Source organism: Equus przewalskii, chromosome 31 (assembly GCF_037783145.1).
Source record: "Equus przewalskii isolate Varuska chromosome 31, EquPr2, whole genome shotgun sequence".
Classification (NCBI taxonomy): Eukaryota; Metazoa; Chordata; class Mammalia; order Perissodactyla; family Equidae; genus Equus; species Equus przewalskii.
Window position 1 is genome coordinate 8,415,851 of NC_091861.1, and position 18,783 is coordinate 8,434,633.

Sequence of the window (18,783 nt, forward strand, 5' to 3'; positions counted from 1 at the left end):
AAAGCAGAGGAAACCACAAACAAGATGAAAAGACAACCCACCCCTGGGAGAAACTATTTGCAAATCATATATCTGATAAGGGGTTAATTTCCAAAATATATAAAAAACTCATATAATTCAACAAAAAACCAACCTGATCAAAAAGTGGGCACAGGATATGAACAGGCATTTTTCCAGAGAAGACATACAGATTCCCTACAGACACATGAAAAGCTGTTCAACATCACTAATTATTAAGGAAATGCAAATCAAAACTATGGTGAGGAAAGCACCTCACACCCATCAGAGTGGCTATAATTAACAAGACAAGAAACAACAAGTGTTGGAGAGGATGTGGAGAAAAGGAAACTCTCATACACTGCTGGTGGGAGTGCAAACTGGTGCATCCAATATGGAAAACAGTATATTATACCATCTGCCTATTACACTGCTGGGTATTTATCCAAAGAACATGAAAACACGAATGTGTAAAGATACATGCACCCCTATGTTCATCACAGCATTATTCACAATAGCCAAGACCTGGAAGCAACCCAGGTGCCCATCAGGGGATGAATGGATAAAGAAGATGTGGTATGTATACATAATGGAATACTACTCAGCCATAAAAAACTTGAAATCTTGCCATTTGCAACAACATGGATGGACCTCGAGGGTATTACGCTAAGCAAAATAAGTCAGAGGGAGAAAGTCAAATACTGTATGAGCTCAGTCATAAACAGAAGGTAAAAACAAACACCTAGAGAGAGAGATTGGATTGGTGGTTCCCAGAGGGGAAAGGGGGAGGGAAGAGGGTGAAGGGGTGATTAAGCACATGTTTGTGGTGATGGATGGTACTTAGTCTTTGGGTGGTGAAAATGATGTAATCTACACAGAAATCAAAATATAATGATGTACACCCGAAATTTATTTGTTATAAACCAATGTTATCTCAATAAAAAAATTATTTTTGAAGTAAAATACTGTTCTAATTTCCAAGTAGTTAAGAAGGAAAAAAAAAGAATCCTCTCTTTCCTAGTTTACTTGTCTATATATGCTCTTCCACTTTCATTTTCACTTTAAAAAAAAGTTAATAGGAAATAATAATAACATACTAAACTCTTCCCAGGTTCATAAACAGGGCATATTTTTTGGCAGTTAGGAATGTATATACTTATACTTTTGTAGTAAAATGAACATGTGAATATAAGTCAAATATAAAGCATTCGGGTAAAATATACTTGAGTGGTATCAGTGAAATACATCAGCCTCTTTCTGCTCCATTTTCTCTAGCGTTTAAAGGAAAGTGTTGTACCTAAAATAAGGAAATTTATGCTAATGAAGAATTTCTTAAAAATTAACCTTTCTTGAGAACCAAAGACCATAATTATGCAGGCAAGACAGTTGTTTTTCTATGAACAAAGGAAACTTTAGCAAAAACTTAATTCATAAGTTTGAAACTTCACATTTATTAGAGGAATCCTGTTTGATTTCTTCTCACCAATGTCAGGGCTCTATTTTTCTATCGTTTTGTATTTGTATATGAATACTACATATGTATGAATATATACTGATTGACTCTGGGTAGGAGGAAGTTAGTTCTGAATTAGAGAATTGGCTGGAAATGTTCTATGACTGGTTTCCCAGCTTAGTCTGTTCCAGAGCTGACTGCACGCAGCGGGAGGAAGAGGCTTGAGGCAGAGCTTCTCTCACTCTGTCTGCACTGATAACTGCCCTCTGGCTGAATAATGGCAAAAGGCAAGAGGAACTATGAGGAGAGTGGAGTCAGTTCAGAAAGATGAAGCAGAAAGAAGTTAAAATGAAGGGGAAGGACAGTGGAAAAGAGAAACAAGAAAGCACAGGAATATGGTACTTGAATTGGTGTAACTTGCTTGGAATTTCTGTAAATCTCAGAAAATTAAAACTTAGGTTTGACAGAGTTGGAGGTAGAGAATTAATTGACCTAGAGCTAGGTGTGTGATTAGTTGTTTTATGTAGAGTTATCATTTAGATCTACCTACCTTGTCCACTCAAAATCCTCTGCACTAAAGATATTTTTAAGTAGTAAATCTCTCACTCTGTCTCTGCAGTGAGCATAAAGGGTAAGCAAGGCCCCAAGTGCAGCTCTTGTCCGGGAGTTACTAGTATCCAGCACTACCAGCTCTGCGATCTCTTCTAGACGACAGATCAGACCAGCATGGACTTTCTCCAACTCTTTTCTTGAATGAGAACTCATAAAACTTGTGATACAGTCAGTATCAAACATGATCTGGCTCTGAAAAAGCAAGATATAAATATGATAGTTGCAGCATAAATTTTATAATTTAAAACATGCTTTCAGGAAGTATATGTGGTGTCTGAGTGCATTTGTATGTGTGTAAAAGAGCTGACACATTTGTACATATTTTGATCAAATTTTGATGAACGCTGTAGGGGCCTTATTTTTTAATAAATGGAAATATATTTATCACCATATTTATACTTTCTCAATCTGGTATTCTTAATCCATCGTCACTAGGCTAAGAGTAACCTAGGGAACAGTAATAATGGTAGAAAACTCCAAGATGAAATTAGTACTGTTTCCTCAGTTGAACTCAGAAGTACTATATGTAGAATATGTAAAGTCTGTAATCGTAGTTTTCAGAAACTTTCTATAACTTCTGTTATTTGATCCATTTTTTGACTCTCACTCTTCCCATACATACCAGAGCTGTTTTAAGAAGGCTACTGGATTAATGTCAGATTGTCTGGGAACTTAATGGAGGGCGATACGTCAGGAGGCCTGTAATTGGGTGAACTATGATTCCAGTCACTAAGATAGTACCTACTGAAGGAGAAGCATCTTGTAGGTGAAGGGGCATAATGAATTCATTTTGACATATACTGAATTTGAAGTGCCTAAGGAACATGTAAGTAGAGCTGTAAAGAAAGAAATATGAGAGTAAGCAGCAGTGAGGTAATATATTCAGTGGTGAGACTGTTTCCAGAGCAAGATAAGAGGGTACAGGATGGAGAACCTGATGCATCAGTCAGTGTTCTTGGCTGCATCCAACAGAAACTGACCGATTTCCTTAAAGGATGGTGTAGACCTAGATCAGCAGGAGCAAGAGACGGAGACTTGAATGGGCAGGAGCAAGATTCTGGGCCAGGCAGCAGGAAGTATAGTCAAGGTCACACCACAGAAGGGTCCAGTCAAAAGCCACTGTACTGCTGTCCTGGAGACATTTATTCAAGATTCACAGCCTCTGGAGAGAGTATCCATTGGGCTGAGTCCCCTCCTAGGCTGCATCAGTATATGCTGAAGGAGGATTTGGTTCTGATAAGGTAGACTGTGAACCAGACATTTATTTGTTGATTGATTGACTGATTGATGGGAATTCTCAATTACTATAGCTTGGATAAATCCATATTGAAATTCTCTCAGTGGCCAATGCATGTAGACATCTCATCATCGCCACTCCCCCATAGGTGTCCACTCAGAGACAGCTCCTAGCCATGTTACATATGCAGAAGTGCAAGACAAAGGGAAGTTGTAAATTGCGTACATGGGAAATTATCAATAGGTAGGGCAGACATAAAAGTCTGTTCAATGGTTGAAGTTGAAGTATATCATAGTTATTTCTAGAAACAGAATACAGACTGCTTCTTATTGTTAAGCATGTTCAGAAGACCAGGGATCTGGGGAGGATCTCTTTTTTTTTTTGGTGAGGAAGATTTGCCCTGAGCTAACATCTATGCCAATCTTCCTCTATTTTGTATGTGGGATATCTCCAGAGCATGGCTGACGATTGAAGTAGGTCTGCGCCCAGGATCTGAACCTGCAAACCCTGGGCTGCTGAAGCAGAGCATGCAGAACTTTAACCACTTGGCTTTGGGGCTGGCCCCAGGAAGATCTTTTCTTAATACAGCAGATTTGATTATTTGAATGCCTGGTAAACCACAGAAATGTGCAAAGTGACTCATTATAATTTTGTTGCCTTTGTAAACAACAGCTTAAACAAGTGCTCAGCTTAAGATCTGAGAGTATTTTATCAGTATTCACTCAAGTGGATGACAGAGGGGACCAAGGAGATTTGATAATCATAGTCTGTGTCTACAGTCCCAGGTTATCTTAACAAAGACTTGAAAATTATGGTGGGTCAAGGCAAAGTAAAATGACGTCATGTTATTTTTACATTTAATAGAGAACTATAAGGTCAAGTATGTTTTAAAAATACTTGATAATGGCAACTCATGGTAATATGGCTTCTGCCTTCATCACTCTAGGAAAACTGTTGTCTCCAAGGTTCTCGTTGACCCTCATAACTGACAGACATAATGGAGTTTTCAAACCTCTCTAAAGCTTTTAAAATGATGACCACTCCCTGTTTCTACAGAAAAATCAAACAAATGAATTCCTTCTTTCTTCCTTTAGCTTCCATGACAACTCTCATAATTTTCCTTCTTTCTTCAGTCCTCTTCATGGGTCCCCTTCCTTTGCCTGTTCCCTAAATGTTGATGTTCCCTGAGGTCTTCCCTTGCCCTTCTTCTTTCATTCTACACACTCTACAGGGGAAATCTGACTACTCCCCTGGCTTCATCCACGACTTCTAGTGTTTCAACCATTACTTCACTAGTTCTTCTCAAAAGAACTGTGTATTTTGGGTTTCTTGTTATCACACATACCTAGTTTTTCTTCTCTTTCTCTTTTGAGCCCCAGAAAAGCAGTAATTAGGTTTAACAAACATGAATGTGGTATGCAGAATAATGGCTCCCTGCAAAGATATTCATGTGCTAATCCCCAGAATTTGTGAATATGTTACCTTACATGGCAAAAGGGACTTTGCAGATCTGATTAAATTAAGACCTTGAGATGGAGAGATTATTCTGGATTATCTAAGTGGGCACAATGTAGTCACATGTATCCTTAAAATTTGAGAACTTCTTCTGCCTGTGAGCAGAAGGAGATACGACCACAGAAGAATGGTCAGAGAGATGCAACGTTGCTAGCTTTGAAGATGAAGGAAGGGGCCACCAGCCGAAGCATGCAGGTGGCCTCAGAAGCTGGAAAAGGCAAGGCAACAGGCTCCCCTAGAGCCTCCAGAAGGAAGGCAGCTCTGCTGACATTTGGATTGTAGCCTGTGAGACCTGTTTGCCCTTCTAACCTACGCAACTGTGAGATAATGCATTTGTGTTGTTTTAAGCAAGTAAATTTGTAGTAACTTTTCAATGACAGCAGTGGAAAATGAATATAATGCAATATAGTGATATTCCTAGGAAAATAATTTATTTTCATTCAACATTTTATTATGAAAATTTTTAAAACCATGGGAAAGTTGAAGGAATTATAAAATGAATACCCACCACGTATATTCTGCAATTAACTTTTTGCCTTATTTACTTTCTCACTTATCTATGCATCTATCCATCATATTTTTTGATGCATTTCAAAGTAAGCTACACATATCAGTGCCTTTCATCATGGTTTATTTCAAAATCTTTGTTTTCTTAGCAGTGTAGCCACAAACTAAATACTTGTCTATCAAAGCAGCAGTAACTTACCACAATGAGTACCACTTGTCCTGGATGAGATACCACCCACACGGAAAAAGTTTGGTAGTGCCAGTCTTCAACCCCTTGACTTACAAACCTATAAACAAACAATTTTATTTATATTATTTATGTCTAATCATTGATTGTGGCCATTTAATGATCAAGCATGACAAGATCACAGGGGAATATTCCTTTAGTATCTCCGATTTTTTTGTTTTAATTTAGGTCTATGTATGGGACCAAATAGAGTTAGTAGAACCTTAATTTGTACATAATGCATATTCCTTAAATTCCTCTTTAACATCATCTGCACTTTTCCTATGAGGCCATCGAGTTTCTGAGATGGTAAAACTGTGTTAAACTAGGAGATGACCCATGCAGTATTTGAACACTATTCGAATTTCTAATACTATCAATGACAAAATCAGTATTTAAAATAATTTTTACAAGATTGAGTACTGGGGTGAAACCACCAGATGAATTTTAACACTAAAGTCTTCATTTAGCTTTAAAAATTAATTATAAGGGAGAAAATAGGATTTATGAAAAATATCCAGATATTTTTATTTAAAACCAAAGATAATATGTGACAACAGTATATGTTTTAATATGGTTACGGTGGGTTTTTTCCCTCATACAGAAGTTTTAAGTTTCTGTATAGTCAATTTGATCAATCATTTGCTTTATATTTTATTACTGATATTATGTTTTAGAAATTCTCAGTGCTAAATTTCATTTATTTTCTTCTAACACCTAAATGACTTGTTTTTTACTTATCAATATTAAATTTATTTACATCTTATTTGAATATTTAAAATGAATGCTGATTCTTTTAATTTTTGCTGCAATTGCAGATGGTATCTCTTTTTATTTTCTTATTTATCAAATGATATTATCATTTATCTGAGAAGAAATATGTTTATAGCAACTTTTTATATATTTCAAAGAAGTATCAGTGGGAAACGTATCTTTCATCAGTTAAAATGACCTTGTATTTTATTTAATGCCCTTGTTTTCTTATGGTTTGCTGTTCCATGAAATATCTTTACTACTTTTATTCATAACTTTTGGGTTGCATTGCTATATCTCTCAAGCAGCATATAGTTACTTTTCTGTTTTGATAAAATCTTCTTTTAATTAAGATCTTATTTCTATTTAATACTTATTTTTTCTGTGTTTATATTTATATACATACACACATACACACACGCACACTATATTTTCTTTATTTCCTCCAGAGTTTTGGAAACACTTATTCTGATTTTTCATAGTCTAGCAGGAGAGAGTGTATCAAGATTTCTGACTTAACAATCCTGTCTTCATCTTGAACCATATTCCTTCAAATGATAGAAAATTTACGAAAAATATATATACATATATAAGGAACTGGAAAACAAGAAAGTGTGTTACAGAGCATCAGAAACTTGAAAAATTTCTACCAGATGGAAAGCAAATTTGGATTGAATTATAGAAAGAAGAGTGGAGAAACCAAAGAGCACTACTGCCAACTTTAACAAATGCAGGAGGGAGCCTGGGGAGGAGGGAGCCCAGGTGGGTCTTTAGGATAATTAATTAAGAGAGAGCTTTCTAAATCGGGAGACCAGTGCACCTCTGCCTCTCCCAACACCCCCTGGCCCCATCCTGAGCTGCCGGTAGAATGCAGAGAAGTACTCGGTGGACGTCTCCTAGGGTGAATGTTTGGGGCTGGAGAGAGAAGCAGAGTAGAGCCTGAAATTACTCCACATATCCTAAAACACGACTGAAGAGAAAGGAGGGAGGGACGGAAGGAAGGGAGGGAGGGAGGAAGGGAGTAAAGGAGGGAGGGAGGGAGAGGGGAAGAAAGGAAACAGAGGAAGTTGACCCTGGCATTTTTCCATAAGAAGTGGAATATTTGAAACAGTGCTGGAACTAGAGTATCAGTGAAGTGTCACAGGTGGTTTGGGACCTCCAGGAGAAATGCAGAGGAACCTCTATGCACTACAAGATAAGCTACTTATAGACGAGGTCCTGCACATCCTGTTGTCAGCTGCAATCACTGCAGGCAGGCTGTTGCAGTTAGAAACTAATATTTGCTTATAGGAGAAGAGGACCTTGCCAGCACAAATATGAACAGACAACCAGAATAACTAAATGTTTTAGGAAAACTAATACAATGAAAAAGAGCACAAATGGTTACCAATCGAAAAACTAAAATGGGGAAGCAGTGCTAACAAAAGTAACAAATAGTGACTTCACCAATTCTGAGACATTTTAATTTCTCTTAAACCAGGGTGCATCTTATAATTGATGGTGTCTGACAATCACTCAACCAGATGAGAGTCATGACTTAGGAGTATGAAAATCATCTGTTGACATTTTCTGGTAAGATAATTCTACCAAGGTTCTGTTACATTTGATGAAATAAAAATATCTCCAAAGAGAATAGTGCAAGTATGTACTCAGAAGCCAAGAAAAGGTTTCTAGGTAAAAGAAACTATTTTTGGAAACTAAGTGTGTTATTAAGACAATAACCTCACCATTTTGGCTGAATTGCAGAATGATCATGTGTGAAAATAAAAATAATGATTTTTCCCAAAACCCAGCATAAAGAGGTAAATCTTGCTTTGCTGTGTTCACCAATCTCAAACTATTATATCCTGATCTTTACCCAATCCTAATCAAATTCCCACATTGAAAGACCTGCCTTAAAGCAGACTTCAAAATCTCAGTAAATATTCCAGTTTTATCCTTCCTGCTGCGAGGCACTCTCAGCTGTCCAAGGAGTATTCTCCTTCACTCAGTGAAGTCAGCTCTGTCTCATCAACAGACTGTTTCGGTCATATTTTGGGGAGCTAGCATTCAACAAATTGAATGTGAACTTAGAATTAACTCTATTCTCACCTAAAATAGCATGCAAATATGAGGGTAAAATAAGAATATTTGCCACCCTCAGATGCTTTCTGAAAAAATGACTTGGAGATATATACAGCAAAATGAAAATAAATTTTAAAGTGTGAGACCTGTGAAACAGTAATGAACAAAAACGAAACAAGCCAAAAAATTTATTCAGCCTAGATAATTAGTGACCCATAAATAGAGAACTAACAGCAATTTGAAATAAAATCCTAAAGGATTACAATATGGAGGAGGTGATATAAGAGAATTATGAAGTAACACATGGTCTTTGAGGACAAATTAAAGATATGTATTATAGGCTATGATAAAGTGTATTACCATTTTAAGAGAAAAAAGAAAATGTTTATGATTTTGATACAGCTACACCAAAAGAGAGAAACTCAATCTAACAATAGTAAGTGAAAAAAAATCCCAAACCAAAAGCCCAGTCATTAGAAAATATACAGTACAATGGCAGGCGTGAGTCCAGATGTGATGGGAATCAAAATAAATGTTGAAAGGCAGTATGTACGTCAGCAGGAAACAGCACATTCAAAGGGCTACTTGAAGAGAGTGTAATGAAGGGACTCTGCAGAGATGAGGGCAGGGTTGAGGGACCCAATGGGGATGATGAAGCACCTGGGTCTAGCAGTGGGGCAGCTGTTACCACCTCTAGGCCCGAAGGGGTAAGGGGAGCAATGTTTCTGGAACCTGGTGAGGGCTGGAGCCTTTGGAGAGGGGCCACCTGTCAAAGCTGTGGCTTTAGGTAAAGGAACACAGATTCTGCCAAAACCATAGTGAGGCAGAGAGGGAGCCTCACATCTGCCCTACCTGAATGGAAGCTGGGGGGCAAAGGAAGCCAGGGTATACATCTGTGACCATGAGCACCCCAAGTACACACAACAAGACAGGAAAGGGCAGAGGGCAAACAGACGCACCAGCACTGACGACAAACACTTTGATATTGGCAAAAGTAAAACAAAATAAAAGCAAAAATTAAAATAAACTCCACTTTTATACTTGATTCAAGAAATATTAACATGGCACAGAAATGTTAAAAATACATTGTGATGCAAATGTTTGAGATCATGGAAACAGGTATGACAAGTTATTAATATTAAAATAGCATTTAAGTAAAAAATACTAACTGGTATAAATGCTGATATGTTGATCAAAAGTACACCCTACTAAAAAGGTTTATGTATAACAACATAGCATCAAAATATATGATAGGGGCTGGCCCCGTGGCCGAGTGGTTAAGTTCGCGCGCTCCACTGCAAGCGGCCCAGTGTTTCGTTGGTTCGAATCCTGGGCGCGGACATGGCACTGCTCATCAAACCACGCTGAGGCAGCGTCCCACATGCCACAACTAGAAGGACCCACAACGAAGAATATACAACTATGTACTGGGGGGCTTTGGGGAGAAAAAGGAAAAAATAAAATCTTTAAAAAAATATATATATATGATACATGTGGGGCTGGCCCAGTGGCACAGTGGTTAAGTTCGTACACTCTGCTTCAGCACCCCAGGGTTCACAGGTTCAGATCCCAGGCACAGACCTACACACCACTCATCAAGCCATGCTATGGTGGTGTCTCACATATAAAACAGAGGAAGATTGGCACAGATGTTACCTCAAGGACAATCTTCCTCAAGCAAAAAGAGGAAAATTGGCAACAGATGTTAGCTCAGGGCCATCTTCCTCACCAAAAAAAAAAATATATATATATATATATAAAATAAATGTTAGAAATAAAAAAAGAAATTGATAAATCCACAAAAAAGTAGGAAATGTTTAATATAGTTTTCTAGGAAATAATGTAAGTAGACCAAAAACTGAAGACGAAAATCAAGGAAAGTTCAACGTAAGGAAAGTTACAAATGTAATTCATGATGCCCACAAATTAAGGCAAAAGTGTAATTGAGTTTCTTAATAGACTGATTAAAACCATTTGATGTAATTAAACATCCTCTAATTATTAAAAAGTTTGCAAATTAGGACTAGAATATAACTCTTTACTTTGATAAGGGGTATATTCCAGAAACCTAAGCATCATAACAAATGGTGAGACATTAGAAGCTTTCCCAGTGAAATTGGGAACAAAAGAAAGATGCTCACTGTCATCTGTACTGGACAACATGTGTTATGCAGAACAACATGAAAATGACATTTTAAAAAGAATTGTAAAGAAAGAGGCAGGACTATCATCGTTAGCAATGATGAGACTGTCTAACCAGAAACATCCCCGAGCAACAGTTGAAAATGTGCTTGTCTATCCAATACCCAACTGCATTTTTCCAGTGTTTCTTGCCTGGAAATGTAGCTTCCTCACATGTAAGATGACAGCTGGTTCTTTTTACATCACCCCCTGGGTAAGAATTGGGGCAAAGGAAAGCCACTGTGGTTATTTATGTAAGTAAATAATAATCTGCTTTGCTCTAGAAACCTTGTGTTGGCATTCAGGATTATATTTATAAATATCGATATTAAAACTTGAAGACAAACAGCCTATCTATAATCAATAATAATTAGAAATGTAAAAGACTGTTCTAGTCAAATTAGTTTTTGGATTGTTTTGTTTTATAAACCATACTTGTTCTTTTTGTTTTTCTTCTTCTTCTTCTCCCCAAAGCCCCCCCAGTACACAGTTGTATATTCTAGTTGTAGGTCCTTCTGGTTGTGCTATGAGGGATGCCGCCTCAGCATGGCTTGATGAGCGGTGCTGAGTCTGCACCCAGAATCTGAACAGACGAAACCCCAGGCTGCTGAAGCAGAGCGCGCAAACTTAATCACTCAGCCATGGGGCTGGCCCCTGTTTTTTTTTTTTGAAAGGTATGCTTTTTTTGTGGTGAGGAAGATTGGCCCTAAGCTAACATCTGTTGCCAGCCTTCCTTTTTTTTTCTCTCCCAAAAGCCCCAGTACATAGTTGTATATGCTAGGTGTAAGTCACTTTAGTTCTTCTATGTGGGATGCTGCCACAGAATGGCCTGATGAGCTGTGCTAGGTCTGCACCCAGGATCCCAACTGACGAACCCTGGGCCACCGAAACGGAGTGTGTGAACTTAACCATTCGATCACAGGGCTGGCCCCCTTAAATTAGTTTTAAAAGTTTACACTCTGATCTTCTTTCTTCACTCTAAACATAATGCAATGATAGATTAAAATATAAAAAGGAGAACATTAAAAAGACTAAACCAAGTAAACGATTCCAGGAAGCAAAAGTGAGACAAAGTGCAGAGTGGTGAAGTGGGCTGCAACTGGAGGTCTACTGAGCACTGGCGTTTTGAAGGCAAGCAGAGATGAGTTCAGATCCTGCCCAGTTTTCAGATACTCAAGAATCTCAAACTACACAAAAACTGCCTGAATGTTATCCATGATTACACTCTCAAACTGACATCTACACTGTATAAATGGTTATTCTCCATTTAATCATGTGCCATCACGTTATATCAAAACCCATTTCATAAAGGACTTTACTCCATCTATTTCTCTAGATACTTTTCACTTAGATTAGTGGATAATCAACCAAGTTTAAATATACATATATAACATAATTTTAGGATTTGAAAATTGTACTTACTTTTTTAGCACATCAAACATGCTTTTCTCTACATTTACCAGCCAGTGTTCTACAGCACTTCTTACACGAATTTTCCTGTAATTTTTTCAAAAATAATATTATGAAGAATTATTTTTATTCATGTTTCATTCCTTTGATAAGCCTGTAGGCTAAGCTTTCTACACTTATAATATTCACGAGCCAAAGGACTATAATTCTATGATATCTTTGGGTTTTCCTAGATCTTAATTTGGAAAACTATGCAGAAAATATATCAACTAGCTTTAGGAAATTCTAACATCAAAACTATGAATTTACAAAATTATTTACAATATCATAAGAGGTTCCAGTAAAATATGAATTTACAAAATAGCTATATTACAAAGCATTTTTGGATTCCTCATTGGATCTTTTATTAAACAGCAAGCCTAGGTCAGGGTCAGGTTAGGGGTTTTGGGGTATGGGAAGGTTTTGGGGTACGGGAAGGCTTAGGGGGCAGCATTTTTTAATCAACTTATATCAGGAACCTCACGCCAAAGGTTAGTGAGCCCTTGCCATGGCTGGCAAATTGGACCAGGGTAATGGAAGGACCTAGCTTATTACAATTGCCTGAGAGCCATTCATGACAAAATGAGAGGTCAGTAGAAGCAGCCGTGGGAGCAGCATCAACAGCCCCAAGCAAATAGCAAATTTCCTTCCTATCTGTGGTCGTATAATAAGACCTTGTGTTGGCATTCAGGATATTATTAACTAAAGATACAGAAAAGTAAAATTCTGCGTAAGTACATTATCATTGAAGAAATAGTTGCTTAGCAAACATCTATGGAATACTAGAAATTTACAAGCGGAGGTTGTAAGTAATGAAGTTTTTTGGAGTCTAAACACTTAGTTTGTAACATATACATCATACTTTGGCAGCACAAGAGCTTCTCCTTCAGCAGATATGAGCATTATCACAGCGGGAGGGCCAATTTCTTGTTTCCATATCAATAATTGTTTTATATTTTCAAAACATTTCATAAGATGAGGCTGTGGACCAGAAACAAATGTCAATAACATTATAAAATTCTCACCTGGTTGGGAAATAATACTGCTGAGCAGAGAATAATGATATTACCTGTACAGACCCAGTATTTCTGCTATTAGCTAGCATATCAAGAAGTTCAGCATTGCTAAGAAAGTAAAATCTTGGAAAAATCATTCTTTTAATTTCAAGGTAGTCCTGTCCAGAACCAAAAGAAATGCAATTCAGAATATATATTTAATCATGATATGAATCACATCCTCATTTGGGCCTACATTTACATACAAAAGCCACAATATTAAGGTTACAGTATACATAGTAGTATCAGTCAAAATAACATTCCATGCTCAATGAAAGCTATATTTAAACTGCTAAAAAATTTTAATAAAGCAAAACTAAAACAAATGAAAACCAAAACAAAAATAAAAACAAACCAACAGATCTCCCCTTACACACACAGGCACACACACAGAGCCACACATACAATTGTATTATTGATCATTAATAAAGCACTGTATTTTGATATTATCAGCATTACTTTCCCATGCTGTCAACTTTCTGCTCTTATTTCCCTATCCTCTTAGAGAATAAGCTGTCATTTCAGCAGTTCACCTCATATTCTACTGTACAGAGAATTCCTGTATTTCCATCCCTCCCCACAACTTAGCTGCATTCACACCAGTCTTAACTCTTTTCCTTCTTTTCAGAGGAAGAGACACCCATTCACTTATGCCAGGCTAAGCTATCCTTGTTTTATTTATTACTCTCCTATATCTTCAAACTCTCCTTTGCAACAGGCTTCTCTCTTAAATTTCTCTCATTAAAAAAATATATAAGAGGGGCCAGCCCCTCGGCTGAGTGGTTAAAAGTTCCATGCGCTCCGCTATGGAGGCCCAGGTTCATGAGTTCGCATTCTGGGCACAGACCTGCTCCACTTGTCAGCCATGCCGTGAAGTCATCCCACATACAAAATAGAGGAAGATTGGCACGGATGTTAGCTCAGGGCTAATCTTTCTCAAGCAGAGAAAAAAAAGAGGATTGGCAGCAGATGTTAGCTCAGGGAAAATCTTCCTCACCACAAAAAAAATGTGTGTGTGTGTGTGTGTGTATATATATATATATATATATGAAATGCTCTCTCTCCTTTTGTTCTCCTCTAGCTACTGTCTACTTGCCCAGCTTCTCTCCACAGTCAAAGTTCTTGAAAAGATAGTCTATAAACTCAAAATCTTTAATTATTCATCTCTCAGTAAATAAATGGCTCTGCTATCCAGCCCCCACTGTTACCAAATTTACTGGAGCTTTTCAGTCTTCTTGTTACATGATATTTCCATAGCATTTGTCTCTGTTGACTCTGTCCCTCATTTTGACTTTTGGGATTTCATTCTGCTGTTTTTCTTCATCCCTCAGCCACTTTTCTTATCATTTGCCTTCAACATCACCCTTTGTCCCCTACACTTTAATGTTGACACCTGTTGAGTTCCATCCTCATCACTCTTTCTACCCATTATGTCCTTCCTGAGCTATTTGATACATATCCACTTGTTCTTTGGCTCAGGTCACTTCCCTCTGCGCTAGATCTATATACCCAATTGCTGATTGAAGATGTTCATTTGATTATCCTGCAAGTATTAGATTTTCAATATGTACAAACTTACATGTTTCCACACAGGCCCCCTCCTCTAGTTCCTATCTCTGTAGTGTGATCATTTTCTACTTTGTTGGTCAAGCCAGAAATCCAGGCACAATCTTGGACCTCTGTCTTTTATCTTCTACTTACCTATCAGAAGCTCCTGGCTCCACCGTCTTTCATCCTTACCATGATCTTACTTTAGTTCCCCCAATATTTGTAGTCTTTCGACTAGTTTCTTTGTATCTATCCTCACTGCCCCCACTCTATATGTACTCTATGCCTCCTTCCAGGGAGATATTTCTAAATTAAATCATTTCACTCTCCTGTTTCCTTCAGTGGCTACTCAATAAAGTCAAAATTCATTGTGATATGCAAGGCCCTTCATCATCTTCCCATGTCCCTGGAGAATCTCATCTTTAACCACTTTCCCATCTGCAATCAATGTTCCATCTGTACCATCTTGTTTACAACTCCAGAATGTGCCATACTTGCTTGGCTCCATATCTGTACTTTTCCCCCTTGCCTAGGATGCTCTTCCCACACACCCACCTACCCTCTGACTCCTTTACCTGGCTAACTCATACACTTTCAATTATCACTTCCCCCAGACTGGGTTAATTTCTCGTCTTCGATATGGTCATACTATCCAACCTATCATAGCATACATCACATTGTAATATCTCTTTATTCTTTTTGTTTCCTGTAATAGATTTGGGGTTTGGTAATAATAGAGAATATGTCTTTTATCTCTGTAGTCCAAGCATCTGCAGCAGTGCCTGGTATAAAGTAGGTGCTCAATACATGAGTAAATGGAAAATTACTGGTCGGTAATGATGTTTAGTCCAAAGATATGCTAGAAATAATTACAAGGCTTATCTCAGTGAGCTCCCAGTAAACTGGCTATTATTAACCAGATCACTCTGGGTGCAGCCCCTCATGACTTCCCCAGCTCATGGATTTATATAGCAGAGGGTCTTCCTGGGCAGAGAACTTTCTATAGGCTGTAACTGCCATATGTGGGTATTCTGGAGGGGTCATCTCAGTGGTCATCACAACCACTGAGACTTGTGTTCAACAGGGAAAAGAGATGAATGGCTGGAAAAAAATCATGGCTTATGAAGTGAAGTGAATATGTTCACCATGAATCTCAAATTTTAAAACCCAGTATTAAAAGATGTGTATGTCTAGCTCACAATTTAATGTTCTGACAATGTATAAATATATGGAATCAATAATTTAATTTATAAAATCATCAAAATATTCAATTTCAACTTTTGCAGATTTTATCAACTTAATAGTAGTGCTAATATAAATGACATTCATTAACTACTTTGTGACAGCTCATGTGCTTTAAACACTTTAAATGCATTATTTCCTTTGGCACAAAGCCCCTCAAGGTTGGCACTGTTCCAATTTAAATTTAATTTATTCCCAATTTAAAGATAAAGAAACTTATGCACTTAAAAATTTGGTACCTGGGCGAGCTCGGTGGCGTAGTGGTTAAGTTTGCGTGCTCTGCTTCGGCAGCCCAGGGTTCACAGGTTCGGATCCCAGGTGCAGACCTAGCACTAGTCATTAAGCCACACTGTGGTGGCATCCCACATAAAATAGGGGAAGATTGGCACAGATGTTAACTTAGCAACAGTCTTCCTCAAGCCAAAAAAAGAGGAAGATTGGCAACAGATGTTAGCTCAGGGCCAATCTTCCTCACACACATATGCACACAAATTTGGTACTTTGCCTAAGGTCATTTAGATTGGTACATTTACTTTTTACTTTTTTCTCCTTTTGATAGCATTTTCATTAACCCTATAGATGGTGAGAGTTTGAAATACTGTTGGCAGCTAGAGTAAAGAAGAAAATCGCATTGGAATTAGTGTCTGTAGTGCATTACACAACATTTTGTAGATTAAATGATTCTCCATTTTAGGATTGCTGTAGTTTTACCTCAAGACTTTTCTTTATATAGTCAATATATTTATTGCAATTTTGCAGAATTTCAAGGACTCCTGCAGAGGTGGTTATTCGCAAAACATCCAGTTTGTTTTGTACTTTTAACATTATTTCTTTCCACGTGGAAATCACTTGAGAGAAGAGTTTTGCTTCTTCTGGTAGCTGCCTTTAGAAAGAATGTTAGAGATAATTTTATTTTTTGAAGGTACTGTAATTAAAATTTATAACCTAAATGCATTTGCCACAGAATACTGTTCAATTTAAAAATGTTTTGATATGCTTTTTTTGATGATCATTCATTAGATTTTTCACGAGTGTGTTATGTACAAGTGATGTACGTGGTAGGAAATACTAGGATACATTAGACATACATCCATCATTTAACAACATTATACTTAGTGAGAGGAATAAATAGATGTATACAAGTTTGACATAAAGTGAGTAGAAGTGATTTGTGTCCTAGGAAATGTAATAAAACAAAGGGCTACTGAAATTCTAGAGAGGAAATGGGATCTGGGGAGAGCTTCTTGAAGAAGCTATTTGATCTGCATTTCAAAGGAGGAATAGTGCTTTCACATGAAGAGAATTGCAGAGGGGGCATTCGGCTGAGGAGCAAGGGTATAGAAGTGTGTATAAAAAAATCCAAGTTCTATTAATAACTATCTAATCTTAAAGGATAAGGAAATGTAAAGTAGGTTCAGCATAGGTATAGAAATTTTCCTTTATAGAATATTATCATCATTTTCTCCCCTTGGAAAAGGGAAGCAAAAAACCCACACATGGCATGATAATCCACTGATATATTAATTTGAGTCTTGTTGCTGCTACTGTTGGAGTTGAATGAGGGAAGGATTTTCAAAAGTTGTATGCTCTAGTTCTTTCACTTTCTCTGCTCACCTACATTTCCCACTCCCATCTCACCCCAGCCTCAACCTGATTCAAGTTCCTCAAGGCTTGGAGGATGAGGTAGAGAAGAAATTAGAGAAAAAGGCTTTTTTAAAAAAAAACCTCACCTGGTGTTATTTTTTTCTCTTTTACCTCTTAAATGCCCTCTGTCAGAGCAGTTATCCACAGGGTATATCACTGGGGTCTTTAGAGTCCCAGTAGCAGGAGCTTCTACATTGCAGGATTCCCTGGCTCTCTCCAGCTGACCTCTTACAACCATTCTTCACTATTGCTTTAAGTAGTATACTTCTGGGATTCCCTTGTTCTGGCCAGCAAGCATTTTGAGTGGAGATCTTTCAAGATGGAAACTTCTACTGTATCTCCTTGGTCTGAGTCAGGATTCTCAACATGAACACTACTGACATTTTTGGCCAGGTAATTCTTTGCTGGGGGGTGGAGTGCTTTCCTGTGCATTGTAGGATGTTTAATATCCTCTATTCACTAGATGCTAGTAGTATCCCCCAAAGTTGTGACAATCAAAAATGTCTTCAGACATTGCCAAATGTCCCTAGGAGGGCAAAATCACCTCTTGTTGAGAACAAGTGGTCCAAGATAACCATGTATTCTTGCACTTCTTTGCTCTACTATTAAAGGCTGATTCAAAATTCTCCAGAGAAGAGGCAACACATGTCAAGCTTTTCCAAGAGCCCTCCCACCATTATCGCATTCCCCACCTTGGTGAGGAAATTTCTACAGCTTACAAATTTTACCTACAAATTTCTACAGCTTAGCAAAAATCCTATTATGGGAAGAGACTTCAATCTCCCCTTCTGTTAAGCACCCTCCCATTGTCTCTGGGAGTTTCTAATGCAATTCATAGTTAGTTTAGATTAAGGGTAAATGACATAGCATCCTCTATTCTCACAAATTCCCTTTAAAGAATTCTTTCCTTTTGGGGCTGGCCCCATGGCCTAGTAGTTAAGTCCGCATGCTCTGCTGTGGCGGCCCAGGATTTCGCTGGTTCAGATCCTGGGCGTGGACATGGCACCACTCATCAGGCCACATTGAGACAGTGTCCCATGTGCCACAACTAAAATATACAAATATGTACTGGGGGGATTTGGGGAGAAAAAGCAGAAAGAAAGAAAAATAGATTGGCAACAGTTGTTAGCGCAGGTGCCAATTTTAAAAAAAGAAAGAATTCTTTCCTTTAATGAATCTCTCTTCCCTTTCCTCTTTTTCACATTTTCACCCTTGTATTAGGGCCCATTGTCCTTCGTTAGCCACTATATGGAGGCAGGTCCAATAGACACCTATTATTTCTTGTCTTTACAACTATATA

The 18,783-nt window shown here is 37.8% G+C and overlaps 1 protein-coding gene and 1 long non-coding RNA gene across 2 annotated transcripts in view; one reads left to right on the forward strand and one right to left on the reverse strand.

Annotated features, from left to right (window-relative positions):
• The window catches only part of DNAH14 (dynein axonemal heavy chain 14), a 417,787-nt gene that overhangs the window by 237,079 nt on the left and 161,925 nt on the right, over positions 1 to 18,783 (reverse strand). Inside the window, exons 23-28 of the mRNA XM_070602297.1 lie at positions 16,551 to 16,722; positions 13,064 to 13,168; positions 12,857 to 12,975; positions 11,968 to 12,042; positions 5,521 to 5,608; positions 2,001 to 2,254 (exon numbers count right to left, since the gene is read on the reverse strand). Of these exons, the coding sequence (XP_070458398.1) occupies positions 2,001 to 2,254; positions 5,521 to 5,608; positions 11,968 to 12,042; positions 12,857 to 12,975; positions 13,064 to 13,168; positions 16,551 to 16,722 (813 nt within the window). The remainder of the gene's footprint in view (positions 1 to 2,000; positions 2,255 to 5,520; positions 5,609 to 11,967; positions 12,043 to 12,856; positions 12,976 to 13,063; positions 13,169 to 16,550; positions 16,723 to 18,783) is intronic.
• LOC139080637 (uncharacterized) overlaps positions 1 to 18,783 on the forward strand; it is a 68,474-nt gene that overhangs the window by 23,274 nt on the left and 26,417 nt on the right. The window contains exon 2 of the long non-coding RNA XR_011535306.1: positions 7,781 to 7,872. This is a non-coding gene — a long non-coding RNA (uncharacterized lncRNA). The remainder of the gene's footprint in view (positions 1 to 7,780; positions 7,873 to 18,783) is intronic.